Source organism: Pan paniscus, chromosome 22 (genome assembly GCF_029289425.2).
Source record: "Pan paniscus chromosome 22, NHGRI_mPanPan1-v2.0_pri, whole genome shotgun sequence".
NCBI classification, from domain to species: domain Eukaryota; kingdom Metazoa; phylum Chordata; class Mammalia; order Primates; family Hominidae; genus Pan; species Pan paniscus.
The window spans coordinates 40249755-40270304 of record NC_073271.2 but is presented as its reverse complement, the minus strand read 5'-3'; the positions used below and the strand labels follow the sequence as shown (position 1 = coordinate 40270304).

At 58.0% G+C, this 20550-nt stretch overlaps 1 protein-coding gene across 1 annotated transcript; it reads left to right on the top strand.

Moving 5' to 3' along the window:
* The first annotated feature begins 682 nt into the window (after nucleotides 1-682).
* Nucleotides 683-15226, top strand: DNMT3L (DNA methyltransferase 3 like). Its single transcript, XM_057300943.2, has 11 exons — nucleotides 683-789; nucleotides 1104-1148; nucleotides 2236-2315; nucleotides 2398-2510; nucleotides 3252-3423; nucleotides 5454-5541; nucleotides 6869-6957; nucleotides 9880-9955; nucleotides 10622-10761; nucleotides 12458-12543; nucleotides 15061-15226. The coding sequence occupies exons 1-11, from the start codon at nucleotides 684-686 to the stop codon at nucleotides 15224-15226; spliced, it is 1161 nt and encodes a 386-aa protein (XP_057156926.1). The 5' UTR covers nucleotide 683.
* The last annotated feature ends 5324 nt before the right edge of the window (nucleotides 15227-20550 follow it).

The following is a 20550-nucleotide window of genomic DNA, read 5'->3' as shown; positions in this document are numbered from 1 at the left end:
TCGCCCCCATAGCCTGGTGACCTCTGGCCACCCGCTGTCCCAGGTGGGCCTGGATCCTTCCAGCTCATTCTTTGCCTGCGCCGTCCCTCGTTCCATGGCCCAGTCCTCCCCGGGGACCCTGAGTCTGGAAGCCCCGGACCACTGGAACCTTGAACCCACCAGCTGGCTGTACCTGGAGCCGTGGCAGCAGCCCTGTGAAACCCGTGAGTCTCTCTCCCACTCCCTGACCATCCTGCCTTCAAGGGTGCGGCTGGCCAAGACCATCCCCAGGGGTCCCTGCTGGGCCTCGGGGACACTGTAGGAGGCTGGGGCATGGGGGTCCCTGAGGGGTTGAAGGCTGGGCCCAGAGGAAAGCAGGGGCTGCAGCGGCCATTGGCCCCAGGTCCTCATGAGGCCCCTGCCCTCCCCTTTTTGCCCCATCTTCCATGTTGTAACAGGGCCAGGCAGGTGGGGGGCATGCCTCAGGGGACCCTTGAGCCCCTCTCAGGGCTGGCACTGGCCTTGGCTGTCCTGCCCCTCATCCCTGGGTTGGGCAGGTGGGTGTCATTGCGGGGGTTCAGGTGGCCTGAACTAGTCAGGGTCTGCTCAGCAAGCTGCTTCCCGTGCTGGGGTGCATCAGGGATCTCAGCAGGGGCTGACGGCTTTCTCACGTCTGTGTCCGTGTGTCCTGACGCAGCATCCCCATGGCGGCCATCCCAGCCCTGGACCCAGAGGCCGAGCCCAGCATGGATGTGATTTTGGTGGGATCCAGTGAGCTCTCAAGCTCCGTTTCACCCAGGACAGGCAGAGGTGAGGGCTCATCGGCTTATTGGACCAGTCACTTAGGACGCTGATCCCAGGCCTGGATGAGGTCTGGAGTTCCAGGCTTCTGGAGTATTCATGCATTATTCAGACACCCGGGCTGGGGCAGGAGGTTCCCCACCCACAGTCTTCCCCCAGGTATGGCCGTTTAACACGCCAAGATAAGGTGTGAGGGCGGGATGGCAGGGGACCTCAGGCTCCTGTGACTTTGGAAAACGAATTGTGATGCTCACTTCCTGGCCAAATTTAAATTAAGAGATCAGAGGAAGAAGAAAGGGGCTACTTCTTATCTTCTTTTCCAGATCTTATTGCATATGAAGTCAAGGCTAACCAGCGAAATATAGAAGGTGAGTGTTTGCATACTGGCCCACACCAGACAAAAGAGACAGGGTGCAGTGGCTCACACCTATAATCCCAGCACTTTGGGAGACCAATGTGGGAGGATCATTTGAGCCCAGGAGTTTGAGACCAGCCTAGGCTGGTCTCACATAGTGAGACTCTGTTTTTACAAAAAAATAAAAATAAAAATTAACCAGGCATGGTGGCATGCACCTGTAGTCCCAGCTACTCAGGAGGCTGAGATGGGAGGATTGCTTGAGCTGGGGAGGTCGAGGCTGCAGTGAGCTATGATAACACCACTGCACTCCAGCCTGGGTGATGGTGAGATCCTGGAAGGAGGCAGTGGACACCACTGTGCCACGTGTATCCCTTCTCCCCCTCCCAAGGCCCCTGTAGCTTCATTTAAAGCATACAGTTCAATGTATTTTAGTTTATTTACAGAGTCAGCAACCATCATCACCATCTAATTTTAGAAGGTTTTCATCACCCTGAAAAGAAAACCCATGTCTAGTAACAGTCACTCCAAATTCCCCCTTCTTGCTTCCCTTCTTTTAACTCTAGGCAACCACTCCTCGACTTTCTCTCAACGTGGGTTTGCCTTTTCTGGATCCTTTGCATTTCCGTATGAATTTAGGGTCAGCCTGTCAACTCCTGCCCAAAAGCCAGCTGGGATTTTGAGAGGGCTCTGCAGATCCATTTGGGGACTCATGCTATTTTAACAATATTAAGTCTCTTCTTCTTTTTTTTTTTTTTTTTTGAGACAGTCTCTCACTCTGTCCCCCAGGCTGGAGGGCAGAGGCATGATCTTGGCGCATAGCAACCTCTGTCTACCAGGTTCAAGTGATTCTCCTGCTCAGCCTCCTAAAGTGCTGGGATTACAGGCATGAGCCACCACACCCAGCCAATGTTAAATCTTCTGATCCATGAACATGGGATATCTTTCCATTTTGTTCCATCTTCCTTAACATCTTCCAACAATGCTTTGCAGTTTTCAGTGTATAAGCCTCATATTTGTTTGGCTAAATTTATTCCTAAGTCATCTGCTGTATTTGACAGCACTGGGAAAACACAGTGTGCTTTGAATGTTTCCTTTAGACATCTGCATCTGCTGCGGAAGTCTCCAGGTTCACACACAGCACCCTCTGTTTGAGGGAGGGATCTGCGCCCCGTGTAAGGTAGGCAGGGAGGCTGGGGGTGACTCCCTTATGGCCTCAGAGCAGGGATGACACAAGCCAGCCTTGCTTTGCTCCTTCCAAGGACAAGTCCCTGGATGCCCTCTTCCTGTACGACGATGACGGGTACCAATCCTACTGCTCCATCTGCTGCTCCGGAGAGACGCTGCTCATCTGCGGAAACCCTGATTGCACCCGGTGAGGCGAGGGGCCTGCCCAGGGGGGTGAAGGGGCTGAGGACACACCCATCCTTTCAGCTACTCATTCTGGAGTGTGGGTGGATTTTCCTCCCAAATGGATGATTTCCCTGAGAGCTTCTGATTTCTGTCTCCAATGCGTCATTTGGCATAGAGCCCTGAGCTTGGGAGGCGGGTGTCTACGGTTGGCGATTGTGATTTTTCTTTTCGGTGTTGGTGTTGCCACATCACTGTGCAGGGGAGCGATGGAAACCCCACACCCCAGGCTGCCAGTCATGACCGGGGTGACAAGGGGTATGCTCACCCCTCAGTCGTTACTCCCTCGCCTCGGCTCCCTCTGTGGGCTCCTCTCCTCGGTCCTTCTGGGCCATCCTCGTATTTACAGCTCCCCCCGCCTCAAGTTCTCTCCCCCAGCTGCTGTTGCTACATTTGGTTTTGCTGGGAGTCCCTACGCTGTTTCTGCAGGCTCGAGTTTGGGGGCAGACAGGTGGCTTAGGGGGTTCCTTGGATCTGTCATTGCCTGTGAATCCACCTCCCTGTCTTCTGCACCTGGCTCGGCTCCTGTCACTCTGCGTCTCTAGGAAGGACCGTGTGCCCCTTCCCAGTCCACCCCCTGGTCTTCCCAAAGGGAGCTCCAGCGTGACTTTTCCCTCCAAAACAAGGCTCAATCAGGCCCACCTCCGCCATCCTCGGGAGAGGCGGGCTGTCATGTCCGCTGCTGTGGTTTTCTGTCTGGCCTCAGATGCTACTGCTTCGAGTGTGTGGATAGCCTGGTCGGCCCCGGGACCTCGGGGAAGGTGCACGCCATGAGCAACTGGGTGTGCTACCTGTGCCTGCCGTCCTCCCGAAGCGGGCTGCTACAGCGTCGGAGGAAGTGGCGCAGCCAGCTCAAGGCCTTCTACGACCGAGAGTCGGTAAGGAGCCCGTGGAGGGGCAAGACCCGGCAGCAGCAGGCCCTGACTTACGGCCTTCCCTCGGTTCCCACTGCAGAATGCAGGCGCGCCGACGGGCACCACAGCTGCAGCCTCGGGAGCAAACACTCTTTCCTGGGTTCCTCTCCGATAGTGGCTTCCACTCGATGGTGGCTTTGGGTAAACTGCTTTGGCAGTTTTGTTGCTTCCAAGCCTAGGAACGAGGCCCTGGTAGCAGATGGGAGAGGGGCCGGGAGAGGGTGGCTGGCACGTCTCAAAATCCAGTCCTCAGGAGCAAATGCCTGGGCTTGTGCTGGCCAGGTGTGGGCCGTTTTGGGAGTCCAGCCGAGGAGCCAGAGGGGCCGGCAGGAACCTCAGACAAAGGCAGAGAAGGTGGAATTTTGTCCCTCTGAGAGGGACTTCCAGGTCTCCATCCCGTACCTGTGAATGTGATCTTATTTGGAAACAGCGTTTTTGCAGATGTAATTTAGTTAAGGATCACGAGATAAGATGATTCCAGATTTAGGGTGGGCCCTCAATGCAGTGACTAGTGTCACTGTAAGAGATTTGGGAAATGGAGACGGAGAAAACAGCCACATGATGATGGAGGCAGAGACTGGAGTGAGGTGTCCACCAGCCATGGGTGCCAGCAGCCCCAGGAGCTGGGGGAGAGGCCTGGCACGTCCTCGCCTGGCGCCTTCTGAGGGAGGCACGCCTGCCGGCACACCTTCACTTCAAAACCTCTGGCCTCCTGAGCTGTGAAAGAATAATTTCTGCTGTGCCAAGTCCCCTGGTCTGTTTTTTCTTTTTGAGATGGAGTTTCGCTCTTGTTGCCCAGGCTGGAGTGCAATGGCACCCTCTTGGCTCACTGCAACCTCGGCCTCCCGGGTTCAAGCGATTCTCCTTCCTGCCTCCTGAGTACCTGGGATTACAGGCACCCGCCGCCACACCCGGCTAATTCTGTACTTTTAGTAGAGATGGGGTTTCACCATGTTGGCCAGGCTGGTCTCCAACTCCTGACCTCAAGTGATCCACCTGCCTCAGCCTCCCAAAGTGCTGGGATGACAGGCATGAGCCACCGGGCCCAGCCCCTCCAGTCTGTTTTAATTTGCAGGCCAGCCACGGGAAGCTCCTACAGAAGGGGTGTGGCCCCCAGTGAGGCAGCCAGCGGGGAGCAAGGGACCCCTGAGCTGACCATGAAACTGCACTGGCCTCCAGCTCACATTTGTTAAGGTTGAATGAAGTCATCTCTCCCTGCCTAGCAAGCTTCAGCCTGCTCCAATTCGAAGGAAAGGGTCAGATGGGAAGGTATTTTATAGGAACAGAGCCTAGCACTCTGAAAGCCGAGGCCCCCGAGTTTTGGGCCTTGGGGGTTGGCCCTTTAACAGGGAGCATGTGAGGCTGGAGCTGGCTGCCCGCCTGGCCCATCAGGTTGGCAGGGGCAGGGAAAACCACAGGCCTCACCTGCCCCGAGGCTCACCTCTCCCCGGCATCTCTGGTCTTGGGGCTCTCTTCTCCGAGGTTCTGGAAGCTGCCAGGATGAGCAAGACCAGCCTGGCCAATATGGTGAAACTCTGTCTCTACTAAAAATACAAAAATTAGCCGGGCGTGGTGGCGGGTGCCTGTGATCCCAGCTACTCGAGAGGGTGAAGCAGGAGAATCGCTTGAACCTGGGAGGCGGAAAGTTGCAGTGCGCCAAGATTGCACCATTGCACTCCAGCCTGGGTGACAGAGCAAGACTCCATCTCAAAAAAAAAAAAAAAAAAAATCAGCAAACCCCTCCACACCTACTGTCTCTCGGCTGGAGACAGGTCAGAGCGGGAGACTGACGCTGGGGCAGGGGGTGGAGTTGGCCTTCCTCGGGGGGCAGTGCTGGTCAGGACAGGCCCAGTCAGCCTCAGCAGGTGTGTCTTATGTGTGTCTCTGGTGAGTCTCAAGTGAGTGTTCATCCAGGGAAGAATTTTCATTGTAACTCAAGGGCTCTGTAGCCAAGCAGCCGGCACAATGTCCTGTTTTGGTTTTGTAATAAATAGGAGAATCCCCTTGAGATGTTCGAAACCGTGCCTGTGTGGAGGAGACAGCCAGTCCGGGTGCTGTCCCTTTTTGAAGACATCAAGAAAGGTGAGTCAGTGACGTCCCAAAGACACACATGGAAAGATGCCTCTACACACCTGACTGCCCCTCAGGCCACCCCCCGGGACTCCCCACCCCCTCCCCTAGACCAGCCAACTGCTGGTGTCCTGCACCCTTCCCCACCCTGGGCCCATGCTGACCCTGCACTGGGGCCTTTGGAAATGGCACTTGTCTTCTGGGCCCCGCAGGCACAGCCAAATCCATGAAGACACTCCCTCTCCTCTGGCCGTTAGGGATGCGTCCCGCTGGGACACCCACTAAGGCCCACAAGTGTCTCAGAGCGGCCTCACGCGGGAGCACATATCTGCCCCATGCAGCCGATCAGGAGCCTGATCCCGCAGCGCCTGCACAGCCTGTCCAAGGTCTTGCTGCCCAGGCGGGGCTGAGAAAGCCGGGGTCTCCTCCAAGGCCGTTCCAAGGCTCTGCAGCTCACACCAGCTGCAGAGTGGAGTGGACTCCACTGCTCTGTGGATTTCCTAGCCAGAGGTGACATCGCATCCCAGAAATGCCTGGTGCTGTAATACAGTCCTTGACATCCTTTTTTTTTTTTTTTGAGGCGGAGTCTCGCTCTGTTGCCCAGGCTTGATATCGGCTCGCTGCACCTCTGCCCCCCGGGTTCAACCAATTCTCCTGCCTCAGCCTCCCGAGCAGCTGGGATTACAGGTGCTCACCACCACGCCCAGCTAATTTTTGTGTTTTTAGTAGAGACAGGGTTTCACCATGTTGGCCAGGCTGGTCTTGAACTCCTGACCTCAGGTGATCCATCCACCTTGGACTCCCAAAATGCTGGAATTACAGGCTTGAGCGTCTGTGCCCGGCCGTGCTTGACATTCTTAAATCAATACTTGGCAATGTTTGCTTGTTTAGCTTGTTGTGAGACAAAAACCTCCATCCTTAATCCTCCTGCCACATCATTAAAAAGATAAAGTTGGGCTGGGTGCAGTGGCTCACACGTGTAATCCCAACAATTTGGGAGGCTGAAGTGGGTGGATCATTTGAGGTCAGGAGTTGGAGACCAGCCTGGCCAACATGGTGAAACCCTGTGTGGCACATGCCTGTAGTCCCAGCTACTCGGGAGGTTGAGGCAGGGGAACCGCTTGAACCTGGGAGGCGGAGGTTGCAGTGAGCCAAGATCACGCCACTGCGCTCCAGCCTGGGCGACAGAGGGAGACTCCATCTCAAAACAACAACAAAAATATACAGTTGGCTCCTTAATGGTAGGAGGGTCCTCTGATCGTCCGTCAGCCTTTTCGAGTCCCTGTAGGGGCACAATCCACGCTCACCCTCTGGGCCCTTCTGGTCTCTCCCCATCCAGAGCTGACGAGTTTGGGCTTTTTGGAAAGTGGTTCTGACCCGGGACAACTGAAGCATGTGGTTGATGTCACAGACACAGTGAGGAAGGATGTGAGTACCGCCGTGAACTCTCAGACACTGTAGTGGGAGCGGGGGTGCGAGCTTCCTCAGAGGAAATGCCAAGGATGAGGCGGGCAAGGAGGCGGCAGCAGGGGCTGGGAGGAGTCCTGAACACACGGGGGCCTCTCGGCAGCCTGGTGGGGATCCTGGGTCTGACAGGAGTCAGCCCACCCCCGCCGGCCCAGCCACCACTGTGATGCCCCACAGCGGAGGGCTGAGCAGCACCTTTTGGTGGTCCCAGCATTGCCCAGAGCCCAGAGCCCAGAGCTCAGAGCAGGGCAGTTGGGCAAACATCTTGTCCAACATCTTGAAATCTAAGTAGCCAAATTCCACTGCCTGTGATGGGGCGCTGTCCGGCAAGGAGGGGCTGAACCCCCACTCCACCCTCTAAAATGAGGAGGCCGAGCCTTGACCTGGACAACTGGTCACTGTTTGAAAGCATCCTCCCGCTGCTGGAAGGAGGTGACACAGCTCCAGTCGTGCGTTCCCCCTGTAGGCCAGATTCCCCGCTGCCCTGGTGCCTTCCCATGCCACTGTGAGAGAAGCATGAGCAGCCGCCTGTGTACAGGTCTTTTGGGGGCTCCCGGCCTGGCACCAGCAGCTCCCCCTCACCTCCGCTGTCCCCACCCCACCATGCCTTTTCGGCACTCGGAGACCCTCAGGTCGCACCTGCTGTCAACAGTTAGGTTTATCCACTTGCTACATCGTGGAAGGACACAAAATGATGCCCTGGAGGCATGAGGAGTTTGGGGCTAATGGGATTCGGGTTGTTATCTGATTTGAGGGGGTCCAGGGAAGTGGAGTCCATTGTAGACTGGTGCTATCAGGAGACGGGGTTCTGATACTTGACTATCTTAAGTTTTGGGGGGCTTTTTTGTTTTTTGTTTTTGAGATGGAGTCTCACTCTGTTGCCCAGGCTAGAGTGCAGTGGCACAATCTGGGCTCACTGCAACCTCCGCCTCCAGGGTTCAGGAGAGTCTCCTGCCTCAGCCTCCCAAGCAGCTGGTATTACAGGCACCCGCCACCATGCCCAGCTAATTTTTTGTATTTTTTAGTAGAGACGGGGTTTCACCATATTGGCCAGGCTGGTCTTGAACTCCTGATCTCAGGTGATCCACCCGCCTTGGCCTCCTAAAGTGCTGGGATTACAGGTGTTGGCCACCGCGTCCAGCTGTTAATTTTTATTTAAGAAGAATGACAGAGTGAGGGCCATCACTGTTAATGAAGCCAGTGTTGCTCACAGCCTCCCCTTGGTCACTTTTTGTGACTAAAGGGCACATGTTCAGGCAAGATTGTTGGGTGGCTGTGTTTTGTCTTCTTCCAGCTCGGCCATGGAATAGCCTGGTCCTTGGGGACCTACTCTGTGGTCCCCAGGGAGCTACTCTGTGGGGGCTGTTTCTGTTCAGCAGGGAAGGCTCTGCCCTTGCTGTTAGCTCCTGGAGGGCTGCGGACGGCACCTGCTGTGTTCACAGATGACAGTTACTTCCTTAGGTAGTCTGCATGTTGGGCCTCCCAGGACTGGTTCTCTAAGGGCAATGTGATGACAGACAGAAAAACCAAATTCTGCCAAAGTTTTAAAATAGGTTTATTCTGAGCCAATAAGAGTGACCATGGCCTGGGAAATACAGTCTTAAGAGGTCCCGAGGAAGTGCACCTGAGGCGGTCAGTTACAATTTGGTTTTATGTATTTATTTATTTTTATTTTATTTATTTATTTATTTGTTTTTGAGACGGAGTCTTGCTCTGTCGCCCAGGCTGGAGTGCAGTGGCGTGATCTCGGCTCACTGCAAGCTCCGCCTCCCGCGTTCCTGCCACTCTCCTGCCTCAGCCTCCCGAGTAGCTGGGACTACAGGTGCCCACCACCACGCCTGGCTAATTTTTTTATATTTTTAGTAGAGACGGGGTTTCCACGTGTTAGCCAGGATGGTCTCGATCTCCTGACCTCGTGATCCACCTGCCTCAGCCTCCCAAAGTGCTGGGATTACAGGCGTGAGCCACCACGCCCAGCACAATTGGTTTTGTACATTTCAGGGAGATGCGAACTGCAGGTGGAATCAGAAAACAGTACACGGGCCCGGCGCGGTGGCTCACGCCTGTAATCCCAGCACTTTGAGCTGAGGAGTTCAAGACCAGTTTGAGCAACTTGGTGAAACCCCATCTCTACCAAAAATACAAAAAAGTTGGCTAGGCATGGTGGTGTGCACCTGGGGGTGCTCAGGGGGCTGAGGCAGGAGGATTACTTGAGCCCAGGAGGTGGAGGTTGCAGTGAGCCGAGATCTCGCCATTGCACTACAGCCTGGGTGCAGAGCGAGACCCCATCTCAAAAAATCAATCAATCAATCAATCAATATATAGAATATGTGCATTGGATCAGCCCCAAAAGGCGGGATATCTTTAAGCTTACAGGTTATAGGTGGGTTTAGGGATTCTTTAGTTGGCAGTTGGTTGAAAGAGTTGAGCTTTGCCTAAAAACTGGGAGTCAGTAGAAAGGAATGCTTGAGTTAAAATAAGGAGGTCTGCTGTCTGTCGTGTGATGCCATGGCAGAGTCACAATATACCGGATCAAAAACACCCATTCCACAAGCTTTCATGGTTTGTAAGGCGCGATTCCCCTACGCTCCTTAGAAAGGAATTTGAGCAAGAAAAAATAAAGGCAGAATTCAGTCCCCAAATGCGTGGCACTGAGTCTTCACCTCAGACCCGGAGCGTTCTCCTCTGGGCTCCAGGCAGGCAGCCCCTGAGGCTGGTGGTGGCTGTGGATGGCTCTGCCCTAGTGGGCTCCACTCCTCAGCTTGCCCTGGCCTGTGGGCCCTGCGAGCTGAGCAGGGTCTGCCCTGGGGTCATCTCGTGCTGCCGCACGCGACCTTGCCCACTGCTGCTGCCTCTCAGTGCCCACTCCCCTCTGTCCTGCAGGTGGAGGAGTGGGGACCCTTCGATCTTGTGTACGGCGCCACACCTCCCCTGGGCCACACCTGTGACCGTCCTCCCAGTGAGTGATGCTTCAGTTCTGGCAGCCTGTCCCCACCACCCCTGTCTCCTCTCCTCTCTCCTCACACCTCCATGCCAGGGCAAAAACTGCAAATTGTCAGCATTTTTCAAAAACAGCTTTATCGAGGCACCACTGACATACAGTAAGTTGCATGCATTCAGTGTGTCCGACTGGATGAGTTCTGAGCTAGCTCCACACCCATGCACCCCTCATCATGAGCAACAGAGTAAGCGTCCCCATCACTGCAGGCTTCCCTGTGCCCCCAAGCCTCCCGCTGACCCCGTGCAGCCCCCAGCGTGCCCACATCACTGCAGCTCACGTGTCCTCTGGAGCTTCCTCTAAAAGGCAGTATTTGTGCCGCGGCACGCGCTCTGCGTCAGCTCCTCCCTCGGGGTTGCCTGTCTGTCTCTTCCCCACTCTAGGCCTGCCTGGGGGAGGAGGGGTCCTCGCACCTCTGTGGCCCCAGCACTGGGCAGGGCTTCATTGCTGCTGGAGGGACAGGGGCAGGGGGATCCCTCAGACCCAGGCCGGTGCGTCCCCTAGACCCCCTCAGCCCTTCTCTCAAGCCCCAGTTTCCTTAGGCCCCCGCCGAGACGCACCTGAACAGCGTCCCCATGACCAGCCCCCCCGGCCCCCCCTCAGCCCTGCCCCCTCACCCCACTCCAGGCTGGTACCTGTTCCAGTTCCACCGGCTCCTGCAGTACGCACGGCCCAAGCCAGGCAGCCCCAGGCCCTTCTTCTGGATGTTCGTGGACAATCTGGTGCTGAACAAGGAAGACCTGGACGTTGCATCTCGCTTCCTGGAGGTGCGTGCAGGGCTGCATGGGCCGCCCTCTGACCCCTGCCCACGTGAGGGAGGGGCTTTTCTGGTGGAGCTCAGTCTACACCCCAGGCTCTGGGCCTGGCTCCTTGCGGCCCCTGGTTTCCAGGTGTGTACAGGGCCCAGGAGAGCTGCTGTGCAGTCCGGGCAGGGACTGCGGCCTGGGACACAAAGCCCCTTCAAGGACAGCATTGGAAGGCAGTCCCACCTCACACCACTCCTGTGCTCACAGAACACGGCCTCGGGGGCTCACCTCCTGCCCCTGCCCCCTCAGTCTCCACCCACACACACACACATCACACCACACACACAGGTGCACACACACTGCAGTGCACAGTCACTGTACACATGCACCACACACAGGGACACACTTGCCACATACACACAGGCACACTACGTGCACGCATACTCACACCACACACATACAGCCTTTTCTTCACACGTCTGAATCCTGATTGTCAGAGCAGCCACTTTTGGACTCAGCGGATGGGTCCCCTCTGGGGCTGATGGGCCGGGTGTTCCAGACACTTCCAGGGTTGGGGAGGGACGGCCACACCTCAGCCACAGGAGACAGGCGTGAGGCTCAGGAGGGGGAATTTCCTCATGCTCTCAGGTTCCATGGAGGGGCCACAGCCAGCGGGGGCCCGACCCACCGAGTGGGCAGCACCTGTGGGCCAGAGCCTTTGCTGGGGGTCCAGGTGGCGTTGAGGTTCCTTTGGTGCTGGAATCTCGTGGAGTGGCTGGAATGCAAATCCAGCTATTCAGAAGGGGAGCAAACGCCATGAGCTGAAAATCACAAAGTCTGTGCTTTTAGAACAGGAGACTTTGTTTCTGTAAAGGGGCACAGCCTGCAAGGTCCCGTCCCCCAGGCTGGGAAGCACGGCCTCTGCCAAGACCAGAGGAGCCAGGAGGAGGCACTTCGAAGGGGAGGGGTGGCTGGGGCAGGAGCTCCGTGCTGACCGGGTTGGCTAAACCTGTGCGGCAGGTTATGGAGGAGCGGTGAATATTCATGAAGGGGGTCCTGCTGCATGCGTACTGAACAAAATCCGTGGAACTTACGACCTCTGTTCACTCTGGGGTGGAGTCTTATCATGTCAGTGTGTCGCAATGAGGCCCTAAACCTCAGAGGTCTTCTCAGGACACAGGCCCTCAAGCGCACAACCTCTGTAAACCGGCCGGAGCCAGTCTGTGGTCGGGGTCCCTTATCAGGAGGAGGTTCCTGAAGTCAGTCTCCTGCCCAGTCAGAGCTGTGGTCATGGCTGTGGAACGTGGTCAGTTGGCATCTGCAGGTGGATGAGCTGCAGTCGTTTGAACCTTGCTCATCCTCATCGCGGGGCCAGTGCGTGTTTAGCCGCTGCAGAAAAAGCAGCAGCTGTGGCGTGAGAGCAGACTCCGTCCTCTCAGTGTAGGGCACGCTGCTCGGCTCGACCCTTGCCTGGCGCGGCCTGAGGTCCTGTTTGTAATTTGATATCTTATTGCCACAGAGTCTGTTCTGTCAGTTTAAAATAATTCATCAGCATTTTTCTCCAAAGGTGATTTATAAGAAAAAAGGACGTAGGGAACACAGTCGGGCTAGAAAGTCCATTGACCACTCAGGGCCATTGGCGGCTGAGGCCAGTGGGCCTGTGGGGGGCACTTACCGTCCAGGTCCCCTGACCCACGGCCGACCCTCCCGCCCCCAGATGGAGCCAGTCACCATCCCAGATGTCCACGGCGGATCCCTGCAAAATGCTGTCCGCGTGTGGAGCAACATCCCAGCCATAAGGAGGTATTTCCTGGGCAGCTGAAAGCATTCAGGGTCAAGGGGAACATGGACCCAGAAGCGGGGTTCACTGAGGAAATGGGGTCTGTCTAGCAGAGCCAAGCCCAGAGCAGCCTCTGTGCCCCAGTGGGACTGTAGTCGGCCTTCGGGGCCACCCTGAGACCCTGAAGACACCGAAGCCTGAGGATGCCCCTTTCCCCTTGGGGAGCTTCTCCAGCACTGGCTCTCAGCTTCTCGGGGTCCAGCCCCTGGACACCCATATGTGCCATGGCGGCCTGGCCCTGAATCGGCTGCAGCCCCCAGGCTTTCATTCCGTGTGGCCTCCCCACCTCCCTTGCACACCCACAAGCTCATGCGTGCTCACACTCAGCCACACTCACATGACTCACTTGCACGCTCATCCACACGCCTGTGTGCTCATGTATGCACACACACAGTCATTCCCACGGTCACGCTCATCCACACACCTGTGTGCTCATGTATGCACACACACACACAGTCATTCCCACGGTCACGCTCATCCACACACCTGTGTGCTCATGCATGCACACACAGTCATCCCCACAGTCACGCTCATCCACACACCCACATGCTCCCTCAGTCACATGCTCACACAAGCACACTCATGACTAGCACCTGCATCCACACGTTCACATGTGCTCACAATCACACAGGCACACACGCATCAGTCTCACCCACCCACACGCTTGCACCCCCTACGGTGCACTCCTGGGCTGCCCTCCCCACCTTTTGGGGCCTTGAACACACGGCCTTTCCCCACGTGCCCTCTCTGCGGCTAAGCACCCCCTTCTGCTGCCCCCACAGCCTCTCCCAGCTGCCCCCGCCCCTCAACAGCCTTTCCAGGTGGCCCAGACCTCACGACCTCCAGCCAACCGCCCATCCATCCCCTCACTCCCACACTCGCATGGCGTGCCTCACTCATACGTGCATTCGTGTGGAACGAGCGCTTTCTGGCTCAGCTGAGTCATGTCTCCTCCTGCCTGAGAGTGAGTTCTGGAAACTTACTCCCTCTCACCTCCCGGGTTCCAGCATCTCCCACGTCACCACCGAGGCACGATCCTGTTGCCTGGCACCTGCCAAGGCATGGCACCCGCAGGTCTTGCTGGCCTGGCTTCCCCTGGATTTGAGTTTGGGTGGGGCTGAGCTGAAGCACTTTTCCAGAATGCTTTCTCTTCAGAAGCCCTCTCACCTGCATGCCAGCCTTCGCACAACCTCCCCCTAACCCTAAGCCTGTTCCCCGCCATGTCACTTCCTGGGAGGCCATGCCAGGCTCTGTGGGGCTGGGTGAGCGGGGGTGAAGGTGGGGGCAGACCCAGCAACACCTGAGTGCATTACAGGCCATGCCTCACCTGCTGCCTGGCCCCAGAGGCTCCTTGGCCCCCGGAGGCTCTATGCGTCCACACAGCAGTGAGAACAGCGCCCCATCAGGGTTCTTAAGTGGCAGGTGCAGCCAGACCCAGGGTTGCTGCTCCACAAAAGGCGCCTCCCTCTCCAGTGGCCACACTTGTGGCCCCTGCAGGCTTGGGCTGTGGGCTGGCAGCTGCCTCTTCCCAGTCCCCCTTTCTGAGCGAGGCTCCACAGAGCTCCTCACAGGGTTTCGAGGGCTGGATCCACCTGAGCCGTGATCCTGGGGTCACCTGGTTCCCAGAAGGAGGCTGGCAGTTCCTTCCCACAGGTTTCCCTCCCAGGCTCCTGGGTGTCTCAACAGTGACATGAGAGACACCCACTCACTGAAAGGAGAAATCATTTTGCAGAGGTAGCCACCATCACCCCCAGGATGGTTAAGGACAGTCCCCACTGCCCTAGGGAGGGTGCCTGAGGAGGAGGAGGAGGAGGGGGACACTGTATCTGGCACTTCACTCGCAGCCTTCACCCCAAAATAAACTGAGAAATGTTCCTGGCCTCCAGTGGGGTGGCTGGGAGCAGGAGAGGGGGTGTTGGTGCCAAGTCTGCAAAGCCCGACTTCCTCAAGGGCTCCTCACAGCACGCTGGCAGGGGACCTTTCCTCTCCCCACCTGCCCTCCTGCGCCCAGGGCTGGGGCTCCCGGCACAGGCAGCCCCAGGAACCCAGGGGAAGGCCTTTGTGATAGAATTCCCTGGGAATGCTCGCTGACTCTGCGAGGGTTTGGCCAACTTTTGCCCACAGTCCTGTCCTTTCCTCTGCGGGGGTGCTGCCCAGGGATGGTGACATCCTCTAGCGATGGCCCTGGAGCTCGCTGTTCACACGGAGTGACCCCCAGCCTGCTTCCCAGGGGACCAGCCCCCGGCCGGGGGAGGCAGGAGGCAGGGGAGTCATCTGGTCCCCTGCTGCTCACTCCACCTCCATGAGAAAAACTCCCAGAATCAGGCGGGGGTTCCGGGGGTGGGGTCTTAGGCACCTGGGACAACTGAGAGGCAGGCTGTTCCCCTCGCCCCCTCGCAGCAATTCCTTCCCAGCCCCATCTCGGGCCACCCAGTGGGCGCTGCGCTTGCTCACAACCTTCCCTCCCCTCCTCTCAGCAGCAGGCACTGGGCTCTGGTTTCGGAAGAAGAATTGTCCCTGCTGGCCCAGAACAAGCAGAGCTCGAAGCTCGCGGCCAAGTGGCCCACCAAGCTGGTGAAGAACTGCTTTCTCCCCCTAAAAGAATATTTCAAGTATTTTTCAACAGAACTCACTTCCTCTTTATAAATGAGTCACTACACTGTGAAGAGAAAGACTTTTCCTAGAACAAAGGCAACTTTCCTCACGTTGTCTCTTTCCTCTTCGGATTCTTGTTTTTTTGCGTCTCTGGTTTTTTTTGCGTCGTCACTGCAGACCCACGTTCCATTGGGTTCTGGAGACTCAGGGTCTCTCCCCCAACACGCTGGCTCATGGGACGGGGCGAGGCCCACGCCGCTGCACACGGGAACACACGTGGTGGTGCGCGATGTACTTCCTGAAAGCATTTCTGTGTTCTAGTTGAGAAGTTCAAGTATATTTATTATAAGATAGTTATTGGTCACGTCTGGTGTTTTATGTATAGGCACAGCCATCTGTCACCCTGCAGGGCAGGGGGTGGAGGCCAGAAGTGAGCAGGAGGCATGTTCGGAGCGCCTGCACCATGTCCCGCATGATGCACTTTCTGCCGGGGCCTTCCCCTTGAGGCCGCTGTTTGCGTTCGTAGAGAAACCACGCACCCTGATTGTAGCTGCACCAAACAGCCTGGACCTTTGCAAAAGTACAGGACCTCAGCCTTGGCAGACAAAGGAGGGACCTGCTGAACAGACGGTGCGGAGGCCAAGGCCAGATCCACCCACAAAAGTACAGGACCTCAGCCTTGGCAGGCAAAGGAGGGACTTGCTGAACAGACGGTGCGGAGGCCAAGGCCAGATCCACGCACAAAGGATGTCACTTGTGGGTCCTACCCCAGGTGGTATTGCTTGCAAAAAGTAGGGCTCCTCCTGGCCCTCTGCAGTCTGAGTCTCAGTGAGGATAAACCCAGCGGAAAGCTCTGCCTCAGGCTGGGCTCGAATCACAGGAAATGAATCTTACAGGGGAACTTTGGGTCTGCACTGGGACTATTAGTGGTACGTAAAATGCTTTGTGGAAGAAAGGTTAAAATTGGACCCTTTGAAGGTTAAAAATGTGTATCTGGAAGTAGAATAGAAGCCTTCACTTGAGTGAACATGACTGAACGCCTCTCCCATCTTGGGACAGTCCTGGATGCTTACGACACACATCTCATGTCCAGGGATGAATTTAGCAAGCTCTGTAATGACCCCGGGGTTCCTGAAGCCACAGAGGGAGCACAGGTGAGGGCATCCAAGTGCAAATGAGCCCTCTGGGGAGGCCGTGCTTAAGCTGGCACATAAATGGGGTTGAAACCATTGTGAGCCCATGGGCACGGGCCAGGCAGGGTGGTGAGAGCTCCAGACAGGGCGGGCTGGGCTCAGGCTGTGTCCACCCAGGGAACCAGTGTCATGGGCCCAACATAACTCGTGGTCGGTTTCTGTGAGGGCTGCTTCAAAGCAGGGGCCCAAGTCTCTGTTAGGGGCTTTCTGCCACCCAAAATGCACTTTCCTTCTTTTGTTCTCTCCCCAACACTCAGAACTGTCCACACCACCTTGAGATTCTCTATGTATTTTATTTTAAATTTTTATTTTTTGAGACAGGGTCTAGCTAGTCTCCCAGGCTGGAGTGCAGTGGCACAACCACAGCTCACTGCAGCCTCCGTCTCCTGGGCTCAAGAGATCCTCCAGCCTCAGCCTCTGGAGTAGCTGGGACTACAGGTGCATGCTACCATGCGCTGCTAATTTTTAAAAATTATTTGTAGAGATGGGGTCTTGCTCTGTTGCCCAGGCTGGTCTCAAGTGATCCTCCCACCTTGGCCTCCCTAAGTGTTGGAATTACAGGTGTGAGCCACTGTGCCCGGCCTTCCAAGTATTTGGATTTTATATACAGGGCCTGCATCATGATCCCATGCTCAGCTGAACCACCCTCCAAAGGATGCCCATGTCCCCATTCCCGGATCCTGTGAATGTTACCTCATGTGGCAAAGGAAGGACTTTGCTGACGGGATTAAATTGAGGTGGAAGGCCTCCCTGGATCATCCAGGTGGGTTCTACGTGTCATCCCAAAGGTCCTCATAAGAGAGGGGCAAAGTGAGGCTTGACCACACAGAGAATCCACACGGCCACTGAGGCGGCTGCTGGAGCTAAGCACAGGGATGCCTGGGCCACCCGGAGCTGGGAGAGGCAGGTAGGATACTCCCCTAGCGCCTCCACCAGGCAGGCTTCCACTCTCCAGGGCTGAGAGAGAATAGACTGCTGTTGTTTTGAGCCAGCAAGCGTGAGGTCGTTAGTTCCAGCGCCCACAGGAAACGAACATACAGTCATGCACCACATAACCTTCGGTCAACAAGCAATGCCACAGTGCTCCCATATCACAGCGCGGTATTTTTACTGCACCTGTTCTATGTTTAGATGGCTTTAGATACACAAATACCAGTGAGTCACAGCTGCCTACGCTATTCAGCACAGTCACCTGCCGCGTAGGCTCGTGGCCCTGGAGCAGCAGGCTGTGACACACAGCCTCGGCGTGTAGCAGGCTGTGCCACCAGGGCCAGTGTGTGCACTCTGTGTTCACACAAGGACAAAATCACCTAAGGACGCATTTCTCAGAAGGAATGTATCCTTTTCGTTAAACAACGTATGACTGTTCCCCGAAGAGAAAAGATCTTCCTTGGACCAGAAGTTGAGCTCTCAGCATCAGCCGACGCCCATGCTGTCAAACGCAGGTTGCTGTGCCAGACCCCAAAAGGACCCGGGCCTGGAGGTGCATCAAGGTGGAGATCAGAAGACCCCCCACGCCCTCGAAACGGCAGAGCAGGGCGGCCTGGGGCTAGGGGCATCAGGCAGCTGCTTCCTGCTTAAGCGCTACGACTCGCACCCAGAGCCTCGAACTCCAGGCTGCACAAATACGATTCCTGCTTGGTTCCCGGTTGGCCCTGGACACTGCCAAGGGGCCCTCTCTCCACACCCCTAGAACAAAAGCCTATCCTGCCGGCCCAAGAAACAGTCACGGTTGAGGGGGAAAACGAAAACCTTCCTTTGACTACAGGAAACTTCCCAAAGGTTTTCCTGTTTCTTCATCTAAACCCGTCTAAGTGTTGTGACCCACGTGCCGGTGTGCTGTGTGCGTTCACTTACAACAGCCCCATTCATGTATATGTCACACATCAGGGGATGCAGGCACCAAGGGGCTAAGGAACTTTCTGAGGTCACACAGCTCCGGAGTTGGGATCTGAACCAGCCACCGCTTACCGTTGTCTCCGAGGTTCCTGGGCTGGTCCTGGCACCCTCCCCCGCGGCCGCCTCGGCCTGCCTCAGTGTCCCCTTCTGGCCCAGCTGCCTTCCTGCCCCTGCCTGGCTGTGCCCTCCACGCGGCGTCCCCTCTCTCGGGGGGGGCCTGCCCGCAGCACTTGGCTTGCTGGGGTCTCCGGCGTCTGCCCGGGAAGCAGAGCCTGGACCTGCCCCTTCGGCCACAGCACGGCGGGCCCTGCGGTGTCGGACCCTCTCCCACCGCCCCCGGGCGGCACTGGGGGGCTGCGGGGTCTGGACCCACCGACAGGGCACCTTCCCTTCGCCGCCGCGGATGACCGGCCGCGCTCTTGGGAGGCCTTAATTTGGGAGGCTCTGCTCCCCCAGGACCCATTCCCCATCCTCCCAAAGCCCCCACGCGGTATCCGGGGGCCGTCCCCCTCCCCGCAGTCCCGCGGGTGGAGGGGATTCAGGTGCGCCCGGCCCTGGGGGGTGGAGCGCTCGGCCCGGCGTCAGCTAATCGGCGCGGCGCAGCCCCGGACCTCAGCCGCAGGCCCAGAGGCGCGCGGATCCCGGCCGGTCAATCAGGGAGGGCCTGCGGGAGGAGGTGGCGCTGCCCGCAGCCCGCCCGCCCGGCTCACCTGCGCCCTCCTCACCTGCGCCCTCCTCACCTGCGCCCTCCTCACCTGCGCCCTCCTCACCTGTGGGGCCATGCGGTCCCTTACCAGCAGCCGCCCGCCCCGGGGCGAGGAACCTCAGCCCCTAACATCGCCACCCCTCCAGCCTCGCCGGTCCTAGCCGGCGTCCCTGAGCGTGTCCCGGGAAGCGCACGTCCACGCTGGCGCTGGACCGGGTTTTCTGACTCCAGGGACGGGACTCGTCCTAAAGAGTCCGGCTCAGATGCGGTTACGCGCCTCACCTCACCCGTGTGCGGACCGCCAGTGCCTCCGCCCTGCACGCCGCGGGCCCTGCCCAGCTCTTCCCGCCGGAGGGCAGGTGGCCCCCGCCCCGCCCCTGCCAGGCGCGCGATTTTAAATCCTCCCAACCCCCGTCTCTCAGCGTGGCCTGGGAGGGGGAAGCCGCCCGGCTTCAGGGCTTCCTGCGCCTTCGCCGCCGCCCTACCTGCCCTCCCGCCGCCCTCCCTGCCCTTCCCCGCCGCCGTCCCCCCATCCCCCCATCCCCCCAGCCCGTCTCTTCCGCCTTCTTATTTTGTGCCTGGGCTCTCTGCTCCGCAAAAATGTTGACTTCCCACGGGCAGAGGTTTCAGAATTTTTTTAAAGCTTTTGTCCACGGCGTTCTCTACATCTTGGTTGAAGGAATGGCAGCCTGCGGGGTGCCGTCTGGGGCCCCCGTCTCCCTGCGCTTCTCGCCTCCTCCATGCGCAGGAGGCGGTGGGGATCCGAGCCTCAGCCCAGAGGCGGGGGCTCCGGGAGGAGGGTGCCCCGCTGCCCTGTCTAGCAGCCTCACCCAGGCCCTTCCGGAGGTGCCTCTGCAGAAAGGGAGTCACGTCCCCCCTGGGCCTCACCTGGCTTGCAGGGATCAGGGAGGGAGGGCGGGGTGGGCTGGGTGCGGTGGGGAAGGAGCAGGGACCCTGGGTCCCACCCTCGGTTGCGTGGTGCAGCCTTTCCCAAACCAGCTGCCCCAGACTCCAGGCCAGACGCCACTGCCAAGGCTGACGAGCCCAGAGCCGCAAGGCTGCCTCGGTTTCTCGGCGGGGGATCCTCAGAGCCAGTGTTATGCAAAGAGGCTGCGCCAGCGCCCTTCAGACCCCTAGAAGGCTAGGGGAGCAAGGCTAGGTGGGGGCGGGCTGGGGCTGGCCCAGAGGATAGAGCCCGCCCACTTTCCCTCCCTCCTTCCATTCATGCATGCGTTCATTCAATCATTCATTCCTCAGCAGTCGCTGAGCTCACTCGCCTAAGTCCTGGAGATCATCGGAGCGCAGCCGGCCAGGGGCCTGGCGCTCTCCCAGCCTTGGGGCCTGGGTCCCCGGACTCCTCCTCGGGGAGGGCCGCAGGACCGGCGCATTGTGCGCGGCGCGGGGAACGGCCCTTGCCTCCACGGTCCCCTCCCCCGCGCGCCGGCACCCGCAGCACCCCTGGCCACCTTCCTGCCGGGTACCCCCCACCCCTGCGCTTCCCAGGGCACCTACGGCGCCCAGGTCCGCGTCCAGGCGGACAGGCCGACCTGCCTCTGTCCCGCCTCCGGCCGACGGGC

What these genes read in the sequence shown, in the direction of transcription:
- DNMT3L (XM_057300943.2), top strand. Translation starts at nt 684, where the DNA reads ATGGCGGCCATCCCAGCCCTGGACCCAGAGGCCGAGCCCAGCATGGAT. An exon ending in TAACCAGCGAAATATAGAAG is followed by an intron (nt 1,149 to 2,235) that starts GTGAGTGTTTGC and finishes TGTTTCCTTTAG; the next exon opens with ACATCTGCATCTGCTGCGGA. An exon ending in GGATCTGCGCCCCGTGTAAG is followed by an intron (nt 2,316 to 2,397) that starts GTAGGCAGGGAG and finishes GCTCCTTCCAAG; the next exon opens with GACAAGTCCCTGGATGCCCT.